Source organism: Halichoeres trimaculatus, unplaced genomic scaffold (genome assembly GCF_033239565.1).
Source record: "Halichoeres trimaculatus isolate MK-OKI-2021-1 unplaced genomic scaffold, fHalTri1.1 fHalTri1_scaffold_3, whole genome shotgun sequence".
Classification (NCBI taxonomy): Eukaryota; Metazoa; Chordata; class Actinopteri; order Labriformes; family Labridae; genus Halichoeres; species Halichoeres trimaculatus.
Window position 1 is genome coordinate 26,813,844 of NW_027437181.1, and position 24,648 is coordinate 26,838,491.

The 24,648-nt window shown below is 41.1% G+C and overlaps 1 protein-coding gene across 1 annotated transcript; it reads right to left on the reverse strand.

Moving 5' to 3' along the window:
• Positions 1–2,910: 2,910 nt before the first annotated feature.
• urb2 (URB2 ribosome biogenesis homolog) lies at positions 2,911–24,423 on the reverse strand. The gene is made up of 12 exons (XM_074665834.1): positions 24,357–24,423; positions 23,656–23,801; positions 23,151–23,327; positions 21,848–23,019; positions 21,585–21,723; positions 16,787–19,223; positions 15,851–16,011; positions 15,540–15,650; positions 13,532–13,774; positions 11,627–11,723; positions 8,976–9,109; positions 2,911–4,225 (listed from the first exon to the last, which is right to left on the reverse strand). Exons 2-12 carry the CDS (start codon positions 23,779–23,781, stop codon positions 4,028–4,030), a joined length of 4,995 nt encoding a protein of 1,664 aa, XP_074521935.1. The 5' UTR covers positions 23,782–23,801; positions 24,357–24,423; the 3' UTR covers positions 2,911–4,027.
• Between the last annotated feature and the right edge of the window lie 225 nt (positions 24,424–24,648).

The following is a 24,648-nucleotide window of genomic DNA, read 5'->3' on the forward strand; positions in this document are numbered from 1 at the left end:
ACTCCTCCCTTCTGTCCTTCCTTCCTATCCTCTTAATTTCACCTTTCACCCTTGATCCCTTCCTCGCATGCTTCCTCCCTCCCTTGCTTCAATCCTTCTTTCATTGGTAATTTATTACTCCCTTGTTACTATTATCCTTACACCCTTTCACTCTTCCTTTGCGCCTTCTCTGTTTTCATTTTCTATTTCTCCCGCCATCCCTTAATTTACACTTCCTTTACTCCATTATTGATAGCTTTTATTTCCTCTAGTCTTTTCTTTTCCTCCTTAGTCTTCCTCCTACCATTTATTCACTGGTTCCTTCATTCCTCCCCTTACTCCTTGTACTTTTGTGTGTATACAAAGGCAAATCATTTAGATGTCCATTTATTGCCAATCCCTGAGATATTCGATGGGCCAGCAAAGCTCCATAGTAAGACTGAAGAATTACCCTTTGATCCAAAACTTGCCTCAAGTGTGTTGAAAATGAGGAAAGAGTACGTATTGAGCAAAGATTTGGTCCCCTTTGTTGGTTTTTCATTGAGTTTGTACAACGTAGAAGAATTTGTGTCTCTTACTCTAACACACTGGGAATCAGATCAGTGTTATGTAGCTAAAATGGTTGAGTTCAAGCACATATTCCAAACTATTGGATAGAGGGGGAAAACTGGATGACCTCTCTGGAAACAGGTAGTTTGGCCATGTTCTGTCTGTCCATAGGAATGTACTTCCTTGCTACTGGTAGGCTGAGACATGCTTACGGATCCACTGACAGACAGGGTATTTAGATCCCAAACAACAGTTCTTTATCTGTAGAGGAAAGTGTGTTTCTGCTGGATCAAGTGGCTTGTTGGAAAAAAAAGAGATATTTAGGACCTTGAAGTATTCAAAAAAGCATCCATTAAATATCTGGTTGCTTTCAGGTATACAGAAAAAAGACGTATTAGAGGCCACTCCTTGTAGTTCAAGAGTAAATTTGAACACTGGATGAAAATCAATGTTGAAACAACTGCTCAAACAGAGTATTTTATGGTCTCTGGCGTTCAGATAAACCCTCTTAAAAAGAGCTCAGCCATAACACCTTCAGCTAAACTAAAAGGTCTAGTTCATGTTCAGCTCCTCTGACATCTCTCATTTTAACTGTGACAAAATGTGATTTAACTGGAGAGCGAAACGCTCCACAGTTCTAGTAAAATACTTTCAATACACACTTTGTGCTGTGCCTCCAAAGAGCGTCCCAGAAGTATTACACACACACACACACATTTATTCATCGCTGCTCTCGCTACGGTGGTCTGAAAAGTGTGTTTGTGTTACCTACAGTTGTGTTGGAGCGCGGGTGGATGGGAGTCAAACTGCAGTTAGAGGGAGGTGGAGGAGAAACATATGTGCAGATTTAGCAGCACAGAGGTAAAAGAGGGTTTTATCTTTCGCCCTTTGCCTCGGATGTCTTGAGTAACTATTACGAGGGTCTCAAATTACCCCTGAAGTGGGTCACTTTGGCTTTCAAGACCTCTGACAGAAATAGAGCAGAGAGGTGACAGGTCTGTTTACTAAACTTGTTGAATATTTTTAACTTGTGTAAAACAGTTTAGGTCATTAAGATCATTAGGATTTCCTACTCTTCATAACAGTAGTAACATTACTGGTGGAGAATGTGGTCATAGAAGGAGTACAGGCTTTAGATTTCATCAGAAACCTTTTAGATTTTAGGGAAATTGGTTGAAATATCAGCAAAACTTTGAAGAAGGAACATTTCAACATCCCCCTGAGAAGTTTCAGAGGCCTTATTGGTCAATTTTTTTAACAGGATGAAAGATAATACATAACAGCTGAGGAAGAGAAACTGCTTTTGTTCCAGAAATCTCTGTGAAAGTTTAGTTCCGTTTGTATCTGTGTAACCAGAAAAAGATGTGGTTACATCAAGACCTCAGTTGATATAAAGCCTGAATGAGAGTGTTAACCCTCAAACGTCTTGCCCGTTGAAGATTTATTCCTTTTTTTATTTCAAGTTAAACTGAACACATGTTGGATTGTTATCACTACATAAATATGGAAAATACACACAGTGTGTTATCAGTTAGAAGAGAGGACAAATCAAAACTGAGTTCAACTAAGATCAAAGTTTTACAGGAAAGAAATTTGTGTGATAGTAGGAAGGTTTCCAAATATATTTATAAAAGGAATCAATTAAAATAACAAGTTTTACAAGCGTGTGTTGACATGTCACTGAGACTTGAGCCCATCCATTTCACATACAGTATTTTAAATGTCAGCTGAGCATGGAGGGTGGTGTCAAACTTGCTGAACTGGAGGAACTGCTGCCAACAAATATATGCATTTATTCAACCTGTCATGGCTGTTTGAGGCTTTGTGCTGCTGCTCTGCTGATCCACTGGCAGGACCAGCGTGGCTCATACAACACAGACCTCCAACAGAGACACAAAACAGCAGTTTAACGGCTCTCTTTGGATGATCAGAAACAAACAAGGGGCTTCACCGACATGTCTCAACTCAGCGGTTTCTCTATTTGTTGGAGAGATGAACTCTCATTCTGATTCATAATAAGCCCAGTCATCAGTTCAGACACCTCTTTGATTTGTTTCACATTGATCAGGATAAGTGCTGTTTTCAAACACTTTGTCTATCCCTTCAAGCTCTCTGCTGAGGTTAGATAAGTAGAGTGAGAGCTACACTAAATTCCTCTTTATTAGCACTGATTTGATAAAGGCTAAAGTGAAACCAGTGGAGTCAGAACAAACAAAGCAGTGTCCAACTCTACTACGAATTGATGTACTGCAGAAGTTAAGTATAAAAGCCATGACTTGTTAGGAGACGTCTTGTTTGTGAAGTTGACTCACATTTTCTTGGACTTTAAGTTCATGAGAGAAACATTTTTCTGTTCCCTCATATTTACATAAACCTTTGAGTCTGCACTGAAAAACTGGATAAAAGTGTTAAATGTAGACTTTCATCTTCTGTGCCCACAGTACTTCAAAGCCCCACATCATTATTTTATTCAACGCAGCGGTGATGGAAATCTCAATGGATTCGTGTGCTTTTCATGACTGCTTTATAAACAATGTCAATCTGAATAATCTGTTTAAAGTATGAAAACTCAGAGCTGTCACTGACTGCAGGCTTTCCAGTTACCAGCTCTGTCCATTGATGAAGGTGAAATGAAACACCTGTCAGTTTACTTTACATGAAACATAAAGATAACTGCTAATAGGGTGTCGCACAACAGGAACCTTATAATAAGTTTAATAAAACGTCATTTAAGAAAAGTAGAGTTTCAGTTGTAAGGTTGATATTTCTTTAATTACCAGGGTTGGATGTATAAAAGCTGTATAAAACAGCTTCAGAGGCGTTTTTTCTAAAAAATCAGTTCACACTAGAGAACGGATGAGCTCATGATGTTTTTTGTGATGTAAAGACAAGTTTCAGTAAATCTTATTTATGCTCTGTACAGTCACATCTGCACATTTTTTTTAATTCATTCGTTTCCCAATTGGGGTCTTCAAAAGAAAAACACTGCAATAAATATGACTGCAACATAAAAATGAAAACTTATTTCACATAAACAGAATATCAATATTTTATTCTGTGAAGCCACAGTATTTAAATCGGAGTATGAACTTCTGAAGTCTTTCTGAAGTCTTTGTGCCTCCCAACAAACAGCTACAGTCAGTCATGAGCTGTAAGTTTATCCTCCAGGGTGTGACCACAGCCATCCACCTGCAGACAGCTTTGTATTTACAGACAATATTTAAAAGTTGCTGTAAATGCAATTTGTGTAAACACATTCATGAAGCCCAGGGACTGCTGGTATGCCTGGTTACAATCCTGTCCCAGCCATGATGGATCCACTGTCTTCTTCCTTTTAAACTTCACGGTGGTTTTGTGACTTGCAGCTTGTTGCGCTGAGTCCAAAACTCTCATGTTCCAGATAAGAAATTACACATAAACACAATCTTTTCATAAGAGTTGAAAAAATATATTTAATTTGAAAACTGAGGTGAAGGTGGGCACTGCTCGCTGCAGCATCTCAAACCGTGTACTTGTCCTCTCCCTGCCTCTGAGCTTTGTGGTAGTGTGTGTAGCTGCTGTACAGCTCATTGAACACTTCCCTCACTCCCATCTGCAGTCCGGCAGTCAGAAACTTGATATCTGACTCCAAACACAAGTCCAGTATGCGATAAATCCCCTCTGTCAGATGCTGCTTGATGTCAGGCCGCAGGGTAACCTGGAGAGGTGGATAAAAACAAAAATATGAAAACAGAGAAGAAAGCAGTGATAAGCGAGACATGACCAGAGCTCTAAATGGGTCAACACTGGCAGAAGAATTAGAGGTCAAACAGTATTCATATAATTTTCCTCAATAAAAAGATAAAAAGGACAACAAGCAGGGTTGATTCTTTCAGTTAAACATCTCTAACTTCATAATTTGCCTCACACACTTTAAAGCCTCAGTGAGAAACTTTTACTAGTGTTGATTTTGGCGCCCTCTGTGGACAAAGTGGTCCCTTTCTGATAAAGCAGGAAGGACTTGAGTTTATGCAAATTTTCTTTTTATTAAAAGAAAATCCTGATCTTCTTCTAACAGTAAAGCATGTTGTTCATCGAGTCTTCTCTGCTGTAGAAAATGAAAAATCACCAAAAAGTCCGGTTCAGCAGCGTGCTGTTTATCACTTCATCTGACACCTACCCTGAAGCAGCTGTTTAACGTTTGAAAAATAAAATGCTCCTCAATGGTATTCTCGCTTCCTTTTGTAGGTCACAAAGAAACAAATCTTAATTTCAGATGGATTTATAATCAGTCAAAACTGTCTCAACAGATTTAACAAGAGTTTTACTTTTTCTGAGTTGATTAAGAGAAACACAAGACCATGTATCTACGAAACTGCCTGGGTAAAATATCAGGCTCTAAAAAGCTTTCATTTTGAGCAGCATCAAAAGACAGACAACATGTATCCTGACAAAATATTTAAGTGATTGTTACAAGCTGAATTTGAAAGGTCTGTTGCAAATGATCACTTTGTTGCTTTGTAGCTATTATAAAATACCTCGATCCAAAGCCTTTAATTTTATCAAGACTCCAAGAGTTGATCAAAGAAAGTGTCACAAGGCTGGTTCAGTTATGAAACTTAATACAAATGTCAGTCAATAACCTCTGTGTGTCTTATTACTGTAATTGGAAAGGTAAACACACACTTCACACTCATCACCATTCACATGCAAACACACAAAACCACAACAGACCTTTTTCTCTTGAGCTCAGCAGACCGTGCGTGACAAGCCTATTCAATACTGTTTAGTTACTGGTCCTGGTCTGATTATAGCCCACAGCTACACAAGCACTACACGCCATGACCCTGTGTACGGTCAGCTGAGCCCGAGTCCTCTGACCTCACACACTCATCATCACAGAGAGTGTGAGAGTAAACGATGAGATAAAACCTCCACCTTCTGATTACAGGCTTCACATTAAGGAGGGAACAGCCTTCTATGGATTATCTGCAAACAAATCATTAATGAGAAGTGCAGTGGAGCGGCAGTTTTCATAACTTACAGTTAGAGGAGCTCAGACCGTCATTACCTTATTATGTTATTACAGAGAGAGTCTGTGCTCTGCAGACTGTGACACTCAGAGACAAACTCTGCATTTTGGATGACATAATATGCTTACAAAGCCTTTGGTTACAGATCAGCACATACAGACGCTGCAAAGTGTTTTTCCTAATACAGACCACAGTGAGGTCTGCATCTTGTCTGTTTGCTACCTCGGGTAAACCTGTGACATTTTGGTTCCAATATCTTAAAAGTGATGTTAGAAAGAAAGTTCACCAATTTTCTAGCAGTTTGTTTGATTTGCTGCTACACACGTGAGATACCAAAAATACAGAAAAGTCTGACTAAGTATATGATCAGATGCCTTTCTTCACTATAAAGTTAACCACAAACCACTCTTATGATAAGTATCAGTTAGTTTCACAGTAGGGAAAGACAGATTATCCGCCAGGCCAAATATTGGTCTTTCTCATCTTTGAAGATTACTGATACTAAACACAAGAGTGGTTAGCCAAACATTATGAGGCATGTCGACATCAGCCTTTTGGTTTGACTGTCGATGGGAAATCAATATAAAAGCGTTATTTTTTTGGCTCTGACGCAGCCACGCTTCTCTATCTGCAGCAATTACTCTATCTCCAGCATTGTCCCACCCTCAGTCACCCACCATCTGATTGGTTACACGAAGAGACTTTTTTCTCCGAAACCTTTATTTGTTGTAGGAATCTAATTTTTAAAGTTTTCATTTAACTTTATGACATGCTGCAGTGCCTGTGACTGCAATATTTTGACTTTTACTGTAAATGAATATCAGCTCTAAATGTCAATTATCAGCCTCCTTGACTACCAATAATTGGTATCAGCCGAGAGAAAATATATTGGTCTATCTCTATCTTAAAGGTTTGTAATATGCATAACTTCTTAACTTCTGAATCATAGTGAGCTAAACTAGGGATGGGCCAATACACTATTTTACATTCTGATCTATTAAAATTTAATTGTGCCGATTCCTGATCCATACCGATACAGAAGGCAACATACTAAAACATAAAACAAACAAAACATTCTCAATTTCAAGCCATTTATTAAATAGAGTTATAACAACCTGAGTGCAACATGTAATAGCATGGTATGTGGGGATGCACCGATCCAACTTTTCTGGTTCCGATACCGATGCCTGGGCTTTGGGTATCAGTCCATACCGATACTGATCCGATACCAGTGTTAAATAATAACCAGCATGCCCCACTGTGGGATAAGACTGGTAATGTTTTGGGTAAAAGGCAAAAAAATGAGTAGATGGAAAAACTGAAGTGAATATTTATTTAAACTACAGAATATTCAAATGTTAAGCACCATTTTGGTAAATACAATGCTTCAGAATGTACAGAAATCCTATTCAAATGTAAACTTTAATACCCTGTAGACTGGTAACACAGCAAAAAAAGTGCATCAAAGGAAACATTTTAAATCAAGTAGCCAAGAGAGCCAGTGAAAAAAGGCATGGAGCTTTTTGCCTGGATCAGCACTATGGATTGTCCCCTTTCCCATTGATACCCATCCAGCTTTGAGGGGCGCCAAAACACTGATACCAGGATCGGTATCGGTGCATCCCTAAGTTAAACATCTAGTAACCTGTGTTTGGAGTTAAACTTTATCTGGTGAAGTTGCTTTCGTTCACTATGGTGTCATTTTCTGAACCAAACTGTCTCCTAACCTTAGGTCTGATAAACCTCACAACCACTTTAAAAAAGTCTTAATACACTGTTTTCTCTCACACCTTTGGCAATTTGTGTGTTTTGTGTGCGCGTGTGTGTGTGTGTGTGTGTGTGTGTGTGTGTGTGTGTGTGTGTGTGTGTGTGTGTGTGTGTGTGTGTGTGTGTGTGTACCACAGACTTTATAAAACATGGATGTGGCTTTAGTGACATTACACATTTGCTTCTGAGGCGTTACAAAGACCAAAAATGGACATCACCATAACTCAAACTAAAGAAATATTTAGCCCACTGCCTTGCCACAACACACCCACCTGTCAGTCATACCAGATGCACCACCAGCCCCCAGTCACTGCACCCATAAATACTCTTTGCCCTAATGCAATTAAAACCACAATTCCCAAGGCCTGCTCAACTCCAACTGCTGCAAATATAACCATCACTCATGGTTAGTTATCATTTAGTCATTGATTCTGTCTTTTACAATACTCAGGACATAGAAACCATCAGTCTGATTAATGCAGTGTTTTTTGTGTGTTTCTATCCATCTCTTACTTCCTGCATCTCCTTACCCTCCCACTTTCTCAGCTTATGCAGTCCAGTCCGATGACTGGTACCCAGTGCTGTGGTTCTGCTTGTCAAAAGGGAATTGTGCCTTGTTGCTGTTTTTTCTATGCTTAAGATTCATCAGACCAAAAGTTGACCTGTTTGTTTAAAGTAATAATGGAAAGATGAATTAAAAACAAAATTCTGTTTATTTTAACAGCTATTCACATTGTTTACAAGATATCCAGAGTCCTGGAGCGACATTCAGAGTCTTGAGATTCCAACAGCCCACTTCAAATTTCTGCTTCAGGACTTATTGTGTATAGCTTGTGTTAACATTAACTCCTTCTTTTCTTATAATCAATCATGAGAGACAGAGTTATGCTGAAGGTGTGGCAGCTCGTAACAAGACGTTTCAGCGCGTCATAAATGAAACCACATGCTCTAATTCATAGTCTAAACCAGCAGAAAAACTGTTCTCCTCTCCTAACACCTGTGTGCTGCAGGGAAAGCTCACTGTCAGGAGTGTTTCTAATGAGCTGCAGCCTGAACTGAGACAGCCAAATGACCTCTGAAATACAAAGAGGTCCAGCTCTCTGAAAAGACCCATTCAATTTCAATCTAAATCCAATTTAGGATTATTGGATAAATCACAAGGAGCTCCTTAGAGTTACAGACACCTTTTTCTCACTACTTCTGTCCCTCTGTCTGCCCGTCTGTCTTTCTCTTTCACTGCTGGAAACTGCTGAGTCAGGTTGGCGCCAAGATAAATACAGTCTGGTAGCAGAGAGGAGCCGCTTTCACCGGCCAGACGTGACTCACTGCAAACTGGATGAAGCTTCAGGCTGGATGTTCCCTCCAAGCAGAGTTACAGTAATCCTGGACCTGCTCGCCCAGATCTGTGAACATCCACCACCCAGCCAATAGCAACACTCCCCCACCCCTCCTCTGCTTCTGAGCGTCAACAGCCCATCACTCCGCTCGGCTGATTCACGTCAGCTCAACGACAAACTAGCCTGGATCAAAGGATCAGCTGAGATCGTCATACGTGTGTGTGTGTGTGTGTGTGTGTGTGTGTGTGTGTGTGTGTGTGTGTGTGTGTGTGTGTGTGTGTGTGTGTGTGTGTGTGTGTGTGTGTGTGTGTGTGTGTGTGAGTGTGTGTACCTTCTGCAGCTCTGTGACGTACTGAGCCACCATGAAGGCAGACAGCGTGGTAAAGCTCTCAGACATGGCAGCGATGTGAGAGTACATCCTCTCTATCAATCTGGAGCACTGCAGATACACGGCACTGTCTGGTCCTGAAATTAAATAAATAAAAGATTTTATATAAAGAATGTAAATATATTCTGAGATTAAGCTTTTTCTTGACATCACTTCAACAGCAACAGAATCAGAATAAGATTTATTTCCAAGTAGTTCTTACATTCCAGGGAAGCTGTTGGTATAAAGAGTTAAAAAGACGGAGAACATCAATAAAATAATACAATAATGAGAATACAGACAAGAAAATCCAAGCTAGATGTACACAAATGTGTTCCTTTCTGCAATAGTTGTAGTTTCACTCAAAGACCAAAACAACTTTACAGAGTACGACCAAATATATGTAACTAATTCATTGTAATTGCCTGCCAGGTTAGAAACTTGATTCTGATTGGCCGTAACCACATGATAGTAATTCATTTCACACACAGTATTAAATCAAACCCTGTAAGGAGTCACATACATTTCCCCTCTGTCTGATCACACTGGTAAAAACACAAGTGTCTCAGGCTGGTCTATGTAGTGAAAACTTAGGGAGAGCAGCCTGAGGAGCTACTGGACCCCGACGATTCCTGACATTGAAAACATGAACCAGGCAACAGGAACAGAGGCTGGTGAGGGCATCTCAAAACTGATGATCTTAACAAAGTCATTTAGAGGTTGTGATAATAACAGCAGTGTTTAAAGTTGTGAAATTTGTCTCATGTCTTTTTTAAATTGATGTCACTGAAAATCTCCATAAAGAAGGAGAGCTGAATGATGGAAAAAATGCCATGACTGATTTTGGCATTTATCTGTATTTTTAGAGTTGTAAAAATAAATCCTCTTTTGTGTAAGATTTGTCAATTTGCATATTTCTGCAATTTGAAAGAAATTCCCTTCAGGGTGAGACCTGCTCAACCTGTTGGGATTATAAAATATTTGCATAATCACTAAGCATGCACCGGTCAATTGGTGCCAATTTCTTTAAAGGTCCCATATTATGCAAAAATCCCATTATTAAGTCTCTTAGTGAAATTTTTGGGTCTTTGGCTTTCCTCCCAGCCCACAAAATGTGATATTTAATGACATTTATCCTCATTGGTCCACCAGAGCAGATACCCCCATACCCCCAAACCCCCTCCCCGTCCACGTCTCTCCAGCAGCGGGAATGCCAAAGTTGAAGAGCCATCACTGCTCTGTTTTTGGCTGTAAACAGCCACATAGTTCATGCACAAGCTTCCCATCTCGGAAGAAGACAAGACTGAGTGGCTAAAGTTCATTTATCAAGGAAATGTTCCAGCTACACTCAGTAAAACTGTGCATGTGTGTGCTAGTCACTTCACAGTTGACTGCTTTTCCAACTTTGGACACTACAACAGGGGGCTAGCGAATAGACTGGTCCTGAATCCAGGCGCATTACCAACCATCCACCAACAAACCTCGGACCCTGGAAATGTGAGTATTTTAAATGCTGTGTGCTGTGGAGCAGATGTAAGAGCTTTTCCTCAGTGTCCCCCCTGTCTCTGTGTTAGCTTCAGGATGCTAACTTTAGCTGCGGTTAGCCTGTTGTTTTAGCCTGTAATGTTACGGTAAACGAGCTCCGCTCTTTTCTTAACATTGTGCACTCAGAGCTCGTGGCGCCGCTCTCAGTGATGCGGAAGAGCGGGGCGGTATCAGTGGTGGCTCATTTACATATGAAGGTCACGCCCACTAAATCAGAGCGTTCTGAACAGAGGGGCTATGAGAGCCTGGAAACAATGCTGCTGTGCTTGATTTATTGGCTTTTTGGACCAAAACATGTTACTACCATTTCATGAAGTCATCAATGATCCATATTAAACTGCAGAAAAGGAGCATAATATGGGACCTTTAATTTTGGGGGGGTCGGTAAACGGCCCATCCTTTCATATGAAACTGATCTTATATACCTCCAGGATGGTCTGACAGCCAGCCATTGTTGCTTTTTGCTCTGAGATCTAAAACTCAGGACACTTAAATTAGTTGTTTTAGTTAAAACATAAAGATTTCATTGTTTCACAGGTATTGTTCAATGATTTTTAATAAAATAAGATTGGAACATTGAATGTATATGCTGTCAGTTATAAAACATAAAAATCAGTATCAGCCCAAATCGGTATCGGCAGGTCAGGCTTTGAAAAGATGTGCTGATCTGATCTGATCTGTGATCAGCCAGAAAATTATGATCGATGCACCCCCAGTAATCACACGTTTTCTAAACATTATCCTTCATATGTGTGCCATGAGTTTAAAACGCATCTGCCTGCTTTTTAAAAGGTTGAACTAGCAGCGATGAAACATTCTAGTCTCCAATTTATGTTACTTCAAAGATTTTAACTTAAACAATGAGGCAATTTACTGCGTCTCATCTTACAAATACCTGAGAGTTCTTGAGGAATTGAATCTGTCTTTAAATCAAGATTTCTCAAATCTCACAAAAAACTGAGGGTGACATTGTATTGTATTGTATTGAAACAAACTGATTGATTTTCTTTGGTAAATTTCCCACATATATCATAATATATGTAAATGTGTCTTCTCAGCGCCTGTGTTACCTGAGTCACTGTCTCCTCTCTGTCGACCCTCCTGCATGATGGATGCCAGCAGGCGATGGAAGATGTTTAAAAATGATGGAGCTGCGTTCAACATGACCTGGACCAACAACAAGAGAATAGTCATGAAACATCTGTGTAGTCTACTCACAGAACAAAAGATGGATCACACCCATGACATTCAGCTTTGAACATATTCATACAGAGTGTTTCTACAGCCAGTAGACTGTAGACACAGCTTCAGAAAGACAGGAAACCTTTATAATTGGATGTAACTGTGTAGATGTGTAGATGTTGGAGTGTTTTGCTTCATTGAGCATGGGAAGGGGAATCTGAAAGTTTTATGGCTTTAGAGGATGAGCAGGGGCCTTTTTAAGTAGGAAAAACAGTCCTGCAGCATCCATCTGTCACATCATTTTCACTGTTTGAGTCATAGCAGAGCAGCTCATAAACTTACAGTCCAGAAACTTTTTCTGAAGTAAAACTTGGACCCTCACAGCAGTTGGTTAGCTTTTCTGTCTACTCTCTCTCAGCTCTCTGCTGTCTGTTCAAGGCCTACAGGACCGACTCAGTGCAAGCGAGACAGGAGAGAAAGGAGAGGAGGTGATGTCACCAGCTCTGGTTGGAGCTCGGTAATGGTTTCCAGCGCCTTAAACTCCTCCATGCCAACTGACGCTGCCTGCCAGCTCCCCAACCTCTCCCCTCCACCTCCTCCACCTCCTCCACCGCCTCCCTCTCTGCCTCATCACACCACCTTTCCCCAGCTCATTCTCCACTTTCCAAAAACTTTCCTCTCGAGCATCACATCCAAATCACATCAAGGGCTCTTATTCTCTGTCAAGTGCTTCCTCTGTGGTGTCTTTATCAGTTCTCCTTCTTCCTCTATAAATGTCCTCTCCCTTCCTCTGCTCCTCTATTAGTTTTACCTCACCCTTTCCTCCCCCTCTCAGCCGCTCTTCTTTACAGCTCTGTTTTGTCCTCACAAACATCTGATATTGGTTAACTGGGTCTTGCCAAGTTTAACTCAATGCAGCTGCCCTGATTCAGTCACTCTTTTTGTCCCTTTATGACAAAAAAGATTATTAATAAAAACAACAGTTCAGAAGTAGGGTGAGAAAACTCAAAAATTATCACATTAACACCATTAAACTTAACAAAAAGACATTTTCTGGACTATAATGTGGAGTACAAGTTTAATACTTTACATTTCTAGCAAATTATTTTGTACTTTGTGACCTTTGGGATGAAAAGCATGCACTCTGAGGGGAAAAAAAAGATAATTTAGATGCTGTGAGGTTTTTATACAGCTGCAGTGGGACTCTGAGCTGCAATATCCTTTTGTTCAAAGTGAGTGAGACAGTCCTCAGGGGCATCCTGTGGGTTCACAGGCAGGGATCAAGGCAAGTATGACCAATTCTTGAAAATCGTGGATTCAAGCTTGTAGCATCAAGCACTACACGGAAGCTTGGGCTCAATAAGCAGGAGACACGATGGCGTCAAAAAACAAACACCAAGACAATGATATAGGGCCTAGGCGATGTTATTTCAGTCTGCAGCCACTACTTTACAATGAGACTCGTAAGCAAACTTTTCCTCACCACTCTGCCAACAAAAAGCCACATGATTCACTGCATTAAAATAAATCTTTTAGTCTAAAAGCAAATCCCAGCAATCCCACGCAAAAAGCCAAAAGTGATCCAGAAAACTCATGAAGTAATGCTAGATTTGCATTATCACAACAAACAAACACTGGCTTTACTGGAATAAATGACATTATTTTCCCTTTGTTTACTTAAAAGATTTTGTTGCAGCCCAAAAAATTACCTTGTAAGCCTAAATTTAATTTAATCTTTTAGATCTCTTCTCTGAGTCTTTATTCATGAAATCCCTCCCTCCTTCCGTCCATACCTGAGGATGACACTGAATGATGGCAAACAGCGCCTCGTGAACAGCCAGGAACACTGACTGGTAAACAAGCGGGGTCAGGTGGTCGAGGGGAACAGACTGAAGAGCCCCGAGGACCAGGATCACATGGTGAGGGTTTGAGATGAGCCCCTCTCCCTGACGCAGCAGTGATGTCATCGCTGTCACCGTAGGAACCGTAAAGGGGAGGGTCAGAGAAATGTCCTCACTGGAAAACCTCACCAAGAACTGTTAATAAAAACAGAAATATATGAGAGTGCTGAACTCCTTTATTTGTTATTGTGCTTTCCTAGTGTCTCATGATAAAACAAACACCAAAGAAGCTATTTTATTTATTGTTCCAGCTCCACATGCGCTGAAAACATGCTGTTCGTGTTGCAAAGAAAAGACAAAGAGCTTTTCTACTGCTGTTACTACATGAATATTTAAGAGGCATTTAATTTAGATGATTTAGGGCTTCTTCCTGTGACACTATCTAAAGAGAAAAAGCTGGAAGAAAGACAGAGAGAAACAGAACAGACAGCTGACAGACATATGGACACAGTGAGAGTGGGTAACAGGACACAAACAGCATGGTTAGCATATTTATATTTGAGTACAGTGCTGAGTGTGTGAGTGTGTGAGTGTGTGTGTGTGTGTGTGTGTGTCAGTGTGTGTGTGTGTGTGTGTGATGGTCAAGCAGATTGCCATGTTGTCTGTCTGCTCCACCCAGCAGGCCTGATGGAAAACACATTGACTTAAAGAGGAAATTACAATGAACAGGCACTCCAACGGAAATCAGCAGACTGTGATTGTCATTTTGGTCGCTGAGTCACTCCAGACATCTGTCACATGTACGTCCAGCAAACTGTCACTTACACTATTACGGATGTGGGGCTTAAGAGCGTACTCTATAATACACTCAGCGTGATTCTGCTCATAGCTTGTCCTAACATTTCTATAGATGTTTCACTGAAAGGTCTTAATTTACAATTTCCCCTTTACCTTAGCATTTATCTTATTTTATTATGAAAATATTATGATGAAGTTAAAGCTATGCTTTTGTCACCATGGAATACTTCAGAAAGGTTTTTAAATATATTACATTGGAAGGTGGCTCCACCTGCCAGCTGTGCGGAAAAAATATTGCTATCCAAAAGTGTGAACCTCAGATTTTGTCAACCTTAAGCACAACTTTCAAGAGTCAGAACGCATAAAGTCTCATAATTCAAAGCAAATTGGAGACACGATAAACTGATATAAATATTAATATATTAGGGACGGAACAGTTCACAAAATCTATGGTTCGGTTCCAATCACGGTTTTGTAGTCACAGTGTTGTCGTTACGGTTTTCATTTCGGTGCGCATTGCTGTTGTTTTTAACACCTTTATTTTTACCATTTACCTAATAATGCACCATGAACAGATTTTTTTGATCAATTATCTCATGTCTAGGCTTTTTCCCATTTGAAACATAATTAAAACTGAGTGAAACATTGCTACTTGCAGCAACACTGCTGCAAGTGAAGACTGTCTCTGTGTTTTGGATTGATGGGGGGGCTCACGATTGACCACGCTGCCCATTCAGGAGATCAAAACCATAGAAAGGTTAGACTCCAAATTACTGGAAAGTTGCGAGAATTGTTGTCTTTAAAAAAGCTTGCCAGAGGGGTCTGAAATCTATTCTAAAATGCTCCAGGAGAGCAGAACGACTTAATGCCACAGACACACACGCCTCCCCATAACTGTTTTCCTGGATCTTTCGCCTCACGTTGTGCAAGCGTACGATCAGAGATGCTCGCTTCAAACTGAGCTGTAAAACGAAGAAAAGAGAAAAACACGAACTGAACAGAGCACATGCACCCCAAACCAATTGAGGGACGTTTTTTTTTTTTTTCATAAACTGTTCCATCCCTATAACATATGTATTTTCTGAAGCAGATTTTCAGAGTTCCCTAAATCTGACTTGTCTGGCATCAAGTGTTTGGGTGTGTGTGTGCATATTTTCCTCACCACCATAGAAGATGTAATCTGTGGTGTAATGAGCCACAGAGCTTTAGAGCAGGGCTCAGGTAACTGACAGCAGGACAGTAGCTTGGTGATGATGACTGCAGATAACACCTCCTGGAAAACAGCAGCGAGAAGGCAAAGTGAGAACAAGTCATGAACAATATACTACAATATTATTCTCACTGAGAAAAAGGGAAACTCTCTTTAAGTAGAGGGACTGATCGCAAGAGGAATCAACAACATCAGAAAGAGGAAGTGTTAAAAAATACAACAGTTCCTCAGAAATTTACACATGTGATGACACGTGGCCTCACCCTGTAGTGTCCTGCTCTCAACTTGCTGATGTCCAGTCCCTCTCTGATCAGCAGCAGAAGCAGGTTCAGCTGACCTGTGGTGCTCTTCTCCACCAGGTGGCGCAGCAGCTCCTGTACAGCAGGCTCCAGTTCACAAACCTCATCTGTGGAAAGCCAAGAGGCTGAAAGCACAGGAAAAAGTAATGTTATAATAATCATGCATCACACATAGACTTATTCTTGATGAAAATTTGTATCAAACACACTTTAAATTAAAGTTTAAGTTTACTTTAGTTCCTAATTTCCCTGAGTGGGCTCTTCTTTCGTCCTCTGTGACAGTACAACAAACGTTGTTTTGGGCAGCAGGAAACTCAGACGTTTGCCTATTTCAGTAAATTAATTAAAAAAAGCAGGCAAATATTTAAGATTAAGATATATTATTATAACTATTATAATTATTCTTTCAAGTTATTTTTTGCCTTTAATTTGTGACGACAGACACTAAATAGAGCAGGAAACAGGGAGAGAGTGGGGAATCACACAGAGGAAACAGGCCACAGGCTGAACTCAAACCCCGGCCACCTGCTCAAGTTCGCACCTCATGGGGTGGGACCTAGACCAGTAGGCCATATGCACTTCAATGGTGTATAATTTTAAAGAGAAAATGATTTAACTGCATGTTTTTAACTAAGTTCATAGTTTGAGGTGGTGCTAAAGAATATGCTGAAAGATGTTCCCGTTGTTTTGTCCAAAGCTGATCTGAAGTCATTTTTCTCGTGTCTTATTCTCAAAGAAGCACAAATATCATTTTTATACTACTTCTGAGCTATTTAAGCCCAACACTGCTCATACATACGGGAGAGAAAATTCTTGATATTAGTTTTCTTTTTGTCTTTTTCATACTGAAAAAAAACTGACTAACTGCAGAGAAAGTGAATGTCATGTCAGTATAAGTACCTGTCAGCAGCCTGTGGATAGTCTGCAGCATCTTCATGTACAGCTCCTCTGACTCCTTTTTCTCCTGATCCTCTCCTTCCTCCTCCTGACTCTCTACTGCTGTCGTCTTCACTGCTTTGTAGAAAGCCGACAGGAAATGGAGAGAGGAAACCAGGAAGTCCATGGGCCTGTGGGCAGAACTTATCTCTTGGAGAATCTGCTGGCAGAAGCTCTGATAGAGACACATGTGACTGAAGGTGGGCTGCTCCTCTCCCTCCACCGACCGGGTGGAGAGTTCACTCTGCAGCATGACTGTAACTACTTCAGCGATGAAGGCCTGACCCAGGGCACTGACTGGCTGGAGGGCTGACTGACTGACAGTGTGCGGCTTCAACACTGACTCAACAGCTGGTCCCAGAGCAGCTGTTGTTCTTTTTAGCATCTGGGTCAAAATTGGACCTATTGGTTTGATCTTGCCCAAGTAATAAGTCATCACCTGGGAGAAAGAGGTGAGTGAGGCCAGCAGGAGATGAAGAGACAGCACAGACGCTCCTGGATCGGTTTTACTTGACTTGTCTTCTGAACATGATACAGTTTGCTTGCTTGATATCTGAGTAAGATAGGAAGCAAACTGGTCCAGGTTGAGTTTTATGCTGCTGTTTCTAGTGATGATCACCTGGACCAAGCACAGAACAAAGCTCTGCAACGCTTTCATAAATTCCAACCAACCAGAGCTGCTTGTGGCTCTGAATCTCCCACTGTCGCTCTGCCAAAGAAGAGAAGACACAGCGGCCTGCAGCAGGGTGCCACCGTGGATTAGTTTCAAAACACTTGAGAAATTTCTGCCCTCCAGGAGACAAGTCAGAATCTTCAGCAGGTTAACTGAAAACAAGGCATCATCTTCAGGTTCAGGTGTATCGGCATCACTCTGGTTTGAATGTTTCGAGGTGGAGGTGAGCACGAAGAGGACGAGGAAGAACACAGAGGGGAGATCCTCAGAGTTCATCCCATCTGGGTCCAGTTTAGTCAGGATCTTCAGAATGCTTACCAGCTCTTCTCTCTGTGTGTCAGTAAGAAAAACAGACATCTGCCCAGACTCTGAGGAAGCCATGATATCCTCAACCAAAGTCTCTTTTTTCAAAGGTGTGGACAGATCTCCTTCTTCCTGAGACCTCAAGAACGCAGGGCGGACTTTGGGAGCATGTCCTGCCTTGAGAACTTCAGTAATTCTGTGTGTGAGGGATGTGACCGTGGCAGAGAACAGTGAAGGTATCTCAGTGAGAACAAAGCTTTCCAGGAGCTGAGAAGAAACAAAGGAGACTGTCAAACAGCCGGGCGGTGGGTCTTTCCCTCCGTCTGTCTCCTTACTGAGGACAGAACTGATGAGCACATCCGCCATGAAGCTCACATCTTCTGCAGCCAGGTATGGAGCTATTACAGGTAAGTTAGATGTGACAACATACCAGTGAGCAGCAGGGTAGGAGCATACACTCACATTTCCTATCTGCCCATCCCACGCCTGCTCTTCATCCTGACACACCTTCAACTCAGATTTAGCTAAAATAAACTGAGCAGCTTTTCCAAGCAGAGCAGCAGTTCTTGATTCAGACAGCAGTGAGGAATCCAGGAGGACTTTTTTTAGCTGTTGCAAAGTGAGGAGTTTGAACAGAAGACAGCTTGAGGGGCTGCAGGATGGTTGAAGACGTGCAGGAAAAATCTCACCACATAGAAGACTTTCTACTTGTTTCAGGGCCTCAGCCTCACTAGAGCCAAGAGTTTTATATTTGCTACAGTAGATACAGAAAAGTGTGTCCACTTCCACCCAGGTGTATCTGAGGAGGAGAGTAGCCTCCTGGGTCTTCTGTTCCCACAGTGCTTCTATTTTAGACTCTGAAACCTCCTCAGACTCTCTTTGAGCTGAAGTCTTATTGCCTTTCTTTGGGGTCTTTTGAACTAAATTTAAGTTTGTTTTAACTTTTCTTTCTCTTGACAAAAGATCTAGCATCTCAGTAACTAACTGTTGCATCTCCTCCATCATCCCCTGACTCTTCTTCACAGTGGGAAGAGGAGAGGAGTTATCGAGAGTTTTCAGACTAAACATGATGACATGAAGCAGCTGGCTGAGCGCAAACAGCTTCAGAGATGCATCCTCTTTCTCCTGGTTTATCTTGTCACATCCTCCATCCACCTCCATCTTTTCTGCCTCGCTGCCCTCCTTCTCCAGGTCAGGCAGAATATGTCTCCTGATGCCCTCCAACACCAGTGAGCAGATCTCAAGACTCTGTGAAGGAGGAGTGTCCAGAAGACAAGTCTTGAGGGAGGCGGAGATGCCCTCAGACAGCAGGGTGGGGCGGAGGGTGTCCAGAGCAGGCTGATGGATTACAGAGAGGAGCTCACAGAAGAGGCGAGGCAGCTGTCGGAGCTTTGTGTAAGTCTCGAGGAGGCTGCACACAAGGAGCTGTTGGGAAATCAAACATTTTGTTTTGGTCAAAAATAATCTCTTAGTAGATATTCATAAATAGTTCATTGTTTTAAGTAGGGTTGTACAAGGTTGTTAGTGAGTGTATTAGCCACATGGGTTGCCGATGAGCAGAAGCTAGGCTATCAATCACTGCAGACGGGTTCAACAAACCACGCTGTGCTAGAGCACAGTCTATTTGAGACTCTTCAGTGCTTTGCTTTTCTCTCAGAGAGCCCGTTTGTTTTTGCACTATTCTCAGACATGACTCACACATGTTCTTCCACCTGCAGCGCAGCAATCATTTTTTTGGGGTCTGCAGGCTTAAAGAGAGACAATAATAAAACCAAAAGAAGTTCTGATTCTGACAAAGCCAGTGACATGCTGTTTACTGCAGAAACAAGCAGACACCAATGAAAGCCAGAGTTTGTGCAGTAAGACTGAGACTCTAAGTTATTGAAGGAAAGGGGAAGGACTTGGGTGCTAACTGAACATGTTGGTGCAAGTGTGTCAACTCACAAAATAAGAAAGCTACTTGCCTCCATGAGTGTGACTTGGTAATAGGGCTGAACAATTTTGGAAAATAATCGAATTGCGATTTTTTTCTGACCAATATTGCTATTGAGCATGCGATTTTTATTATTATTATTATTATTATTATTTATTTATTTATTTATTTTTTTGAGGGGGGGGGGGGGGTATCTTCTGCATTATTCACTTAACACAAGCAATAAATCATCATTCTATAGTATGATCAACATAACAAAGGGTAATGTAACATATTAACAATTCTTTCCTGTAGGTCATGCCTACATGCTATGATGAAATGAGATGAACTGATGCATAAATTAATACGAATAACATATCTTTATTGAACTATTATAGTCACATTAGAATATTGACTGATTGGTTTGACTTCAAGCCTTGTAGGCGTGTAATAAAATTCTCATTAATTACCTTAAATAGAATTAGCGAAAGAAACAAAGCACTGCAGAACAGGCCTGGTATGAACAATAATATAAAAGATAAATGTGAATCCTCCTCTATGAATCTTACACTAAACAAAGTGAAGAAATGTAAAAAAGACCAAATCTCTGTCTCAACCACTGAAATATTTCAACTTCAACTTAACTTTTTGATAAAATGAAAGGAAACACTGAGTGAAGATAAACATGTGTATAAAAGTCTCACTGATCTCTCAACATTAACGGAACACAAACTAAATTTCAGAAATATAAATAAAAAATAGTTTTGGCTTGACCACTGAAATATGGAAATGTGTGGATTGCACTTTTTAAATGCACTTAATTTTTTTTTTTAATTGCAGCCTTTGCAATTTGAAAATTGCATTCTATTTCATTGGGATGTCTGTTTAAATTTGATTAATTGTTCAGCCCTACTTGGTAACAACAGTACTTTGGGGGAACTTAAATCAGAGGACCACACACAGCAGCATTCACCAGCCAAAGTTTCCAGTCTCTCTGACCACTGCTGTTTTTGTCATCTTTCCTCACTTTCAAGAAGTCAGATCATGAGAGTGTTCTGCTCTCATTATCTTTTTATTGCATAATGACACAACTTGCTGTCCACACATGTTCATCTTATCAAAACACGATGTTAGCTAATGAAGAGGGACGGGGTCTTCTTAATTATCTTAAGCATTAAGTGCCTAAAATTATTTTAATCACCCAAGAATCATACCGGCCACCGGCCACCTGGACTTTTTTTGTTATTTTGGCTTCAAAAGAGTCAGCTCGGAAAGCCTGTTCCCTTTTCTTTCAGAGAATATTTATTTTCTTGCAAGCCCGAATGGTTGGGTGTTACTGTACTTTAAAGAGCACTTGTAAAGTAGGTGCGCCTGTACTCTGCTGGGTTTCAAAATGTTGACTGATATACAAAGAAATTAAGAATTCACACTGTCAGTTATGCATCATATACTTGGTTAGCTGATCAGTGCAATGTAGGCAGAAGGTGGAAAGGTAGAAATTTCTAACATGTAGCTAGATAGAGTGGTAGAGTAGACACAGTCTGCAGTTGATCTGGGTCTTTAGGGAGCTTAGCTGACCAGCATCCCCTGTGGTTAATGCACTTACTTAAGACAAGTACCTCACACAGCCCCACTTTGAAAAAATAAAACCGATTTATCCCTCTGACAAAAAAAATCCTTTTCAGGGCTGAACAAACACCCCTCACTCTTATAAAACCATCTGATCTAGACCTCAAACAGTTTTCAACTTTGTGTCACTACTGAGTTTCATCTATATTTTTTTACATGGTGAATAAATAGAATATAATTTCAAAGGACTTTCTGATTGAATAATACACCAAAAGAAGAACAGAAAAGTAAGTTGGAGATTATACCTGTCTAGCTCGTTGCACTCGTGTGTCCATGCATTCTGAGTTAACCCAGGCTGAAGATAACAGCTGGTCCAGGTCTGGCTCCAAAATCAGATGGTTGAGACTCAACAGCAGCTTTAAACAGCGGTACCACGCTGGGATGCTGAAAGCAAAGATGGTAAACGTAAATCAATGTGGGACTAAAACATTGTCTACAAGAGGAAAGCTCTGAAGTTACTCTGAATCTCAAAGGCATTTAGTAGATGTAAAGGAGTTTATTCTTCTACCTTGGTTGGGCCTGGTTGAGGAGTATTTGATCCAGGGCTGTGTAAAAGTTTAACTGCACCTCCCCATGTCTGATTCTGTCTGCTGCTACATTGTAAATATCCATGGAGAGGGCCTGGCTCAGCAGGGACTCCACAGCCAGCAGAGCCAGACCCCAGCTCTGTGGAGATGCTGGGGGAGGTTCCTGCTCAGTGGGCACTGGAACCGGCTGCTCTGTTTTAGAAGGTGACAGCAAGTGTCCATCCAGATCTACGTCCAAGACGGGGACCAACTTGGTGAGGAAATGGAAACACAGCATCTTCTGTGCTTCCTCACTGTCTCCTCTTCCTCTTCCATAGCTTTCCAGGAAGAATTTAAACAGCAGGGGCAGTGTGTTTGACTTCACAGAGTAGTGCAAAGAAGTCTCACAGAAGCCTTGACTATTCAGTTTGGATAGTAGTGCACTGACAGGCCTCAGAGGGCCTTTTGCTCCTCCAGGGCCACGTTTCCCAGAATCCTCTTTGGACGGAAGGAGCTCCTCCTTGTAGGAGGTCAGGTGCTCAGAGGGGAAGAGAGCTATCAGAAGGATTGAGTCTATCTTCATGCGGAGGTCTCTGCACAGGTGCTGACGGAGACCCAGATGTGTGTGAGAGGATGAAAAGTCCCCTGAGGTCAGTAGGTGTCTGAGCAGGACTAATGGCTGCATCAGCTGGTTTGTTACCATAGTGAAGACTCTGTTCGGATTGGCTTGTTGTCGCTGAACTGACAAATAACAAGATAGGACCTGAAGCAACACCTCAAATAGATTTGGAGAGCGGAGGTTCTCTACCGGCTTGGAAGTGAAATTAACTGAACTTAATTGTTTTTCATCTGAAGGGTTTTCTGTGATCAGATCAAACTGGGAACTGTCTAAACCGCAAGAAGGCCGAGCTGGAAGACCCTCAGCCATCACCTCATCCTGGCATGTGACAGACTCAGTCATCAAAGGTTCTGTAGACAATGGCTGCTGAAGCTTATGACAGGCCAAAAGGCAGAACTTGGCCAAGAGGTCAACCATGAGTTCATACTTTGTGGTAAAAACAGATGAGAGAGCAGGAGCAGAGAGGAGGCCCTGACACACACTCAGCACAGTGGAGACACACACTGGTGACTTGGAGCCAACACATGCATAATCCTGGAGACGGTCAAGCAGCAACTGTAAAAATACAAATCAAAGTTATTAAAGACTCATGTTAGCAGAACCACACAAAATAACAAGTTAAAAACTGTTTATGCTGCATTTGACCCACCCCCTAGATTTGCAGGTAGTAATTATTTATAGCTCACCTGTGCCATGTTGAGCCTCAGGCTAATAGTCTTGCCCTGTTTTAGGAGAGAGTGGAGTTTGCGGCTGTGAAGCAGATCATCAAAGTAACACCACAGTCCCTCCAGGACTTTCTCAGGAAACTCCACCTTCTGATTGTACCAGCCTGTCAGAGCATGTGTGCACCAGTCCAACAGCACCTACAGAGGAAAAGAGGCAAGACACAGACATGAGAGAATGAATGAACCACTGACTCGGTCTTTTATTCAAATATATTTATTCAAACAAAGATAAATTGGAACAAAAAGTATATTCAAAATGTATTAACAAAACAACTCCAATATCATGTGCAATTTTGGATTTTTGTTATTTAAATAAACCTGTCCCATAGAAAAGAAACTACTTCTACATAAACGAATATGTTAAACAGCTCATTGATTTAGACATCTGAACCATACTTGCAACACTGATCAAAATATATAATTTTATAAAGACACAGGCATCTTATGACATGTCACCTGCTCTTACCTGTTCTTTGTTGGGAAGAAGGCACTGAGTAGAGATCCAGGCAAATCGTGCCAGCTTTAGCTTATCCTCCCATGGAGTCTGAGGACTCTTCAGTTTCAGATGGATACCCGAATAGATGGCAGCCATCGCTGCGACTAATGTAACCTCTGCACAGGAGGACAAAACATGAGCAATTCAATCTATAAGAGGGACATAAATATTGGCGATAATGCTGTTCAAATGAACTGACACTTGAGAATCACATGAGTGAAAACACTGTGAAAAAGCCTTTCCCTCCACGACAGCTATGCTAAATCTCATATTAGCATGCAGTTAGTTTTATTTAATTTAGCCCTGACGCCGGGTGTTATTATTTTTCTTATATTTCTATTGAGATACTGTCAGACCTCAGCATGTACAGGGATATCTTGTGAACAAACCTCAGAAAAGATCTATAGTAGAGGTTTTTTTGTATTAATTGTTTTAGTCTTTCCGAAACTCAATAACTTTAACCCTCTTCTTCATCTTTGAAACACCTGCAGGCTTTGATGCAGATACAGATACTATCTACTAGCATGCTAGCATATGATTGCTAACATTAACGTTAGCCAGGTTTAGGGCCGCTTTTAACTGCACGTCAGCAAACCACCACAGAGCCTCGGAGCTGTATAATATTTAAGAAGTGTAACATCGACCTGTTTGATCACGATAATAACACTCACCACTTTTCAACCTCCACGTGTCTGCTGTTTTCAGATGAGGGCGAACTTTCAACTTTCACCCTGCCGGCCAGGCATAAGCAATCGAGAACCGCTTTAAACTGCTAATTCGAAATAATCCACTCATCCACTTCCTTCAGCAGCACAAATCGTGGTGAATTTTTATGCCAGGGGAGTTGTATTTAACAAAACTACTAATTGAGCGTTATATAAGCAAAACACGGAAATATTTTTAACGAGAAATTTGTAAGATTTTATTGATAATCTGATACGGATTCAACAAAATCCACGAACG

Bases quoted from the DNA above. Each gene is read 5' to 3' on its own strand.
- urb2 (XM_074665834.1), bottom strand. From the start codon at position 23,781: ATGGCTGCCATCTATTCGGGTATCCATCTGAAACTGAAGAGTCCTCAG. The intron at 21,724-21,847 runs GTAGAAGAATAA...CTTTGCTTTCAG, and splicing joins CTCAACCAGGCCCAACCAAG to CATCCCAGCGTGGTACCGCT. The intron at 9,110-11,626 runs GTAACACAGGCG...ATTTAATTTCAG, and splicing joins GAGAGGAGACAGTGACTCAG to GACCAGACAGTGCCGTGTAT.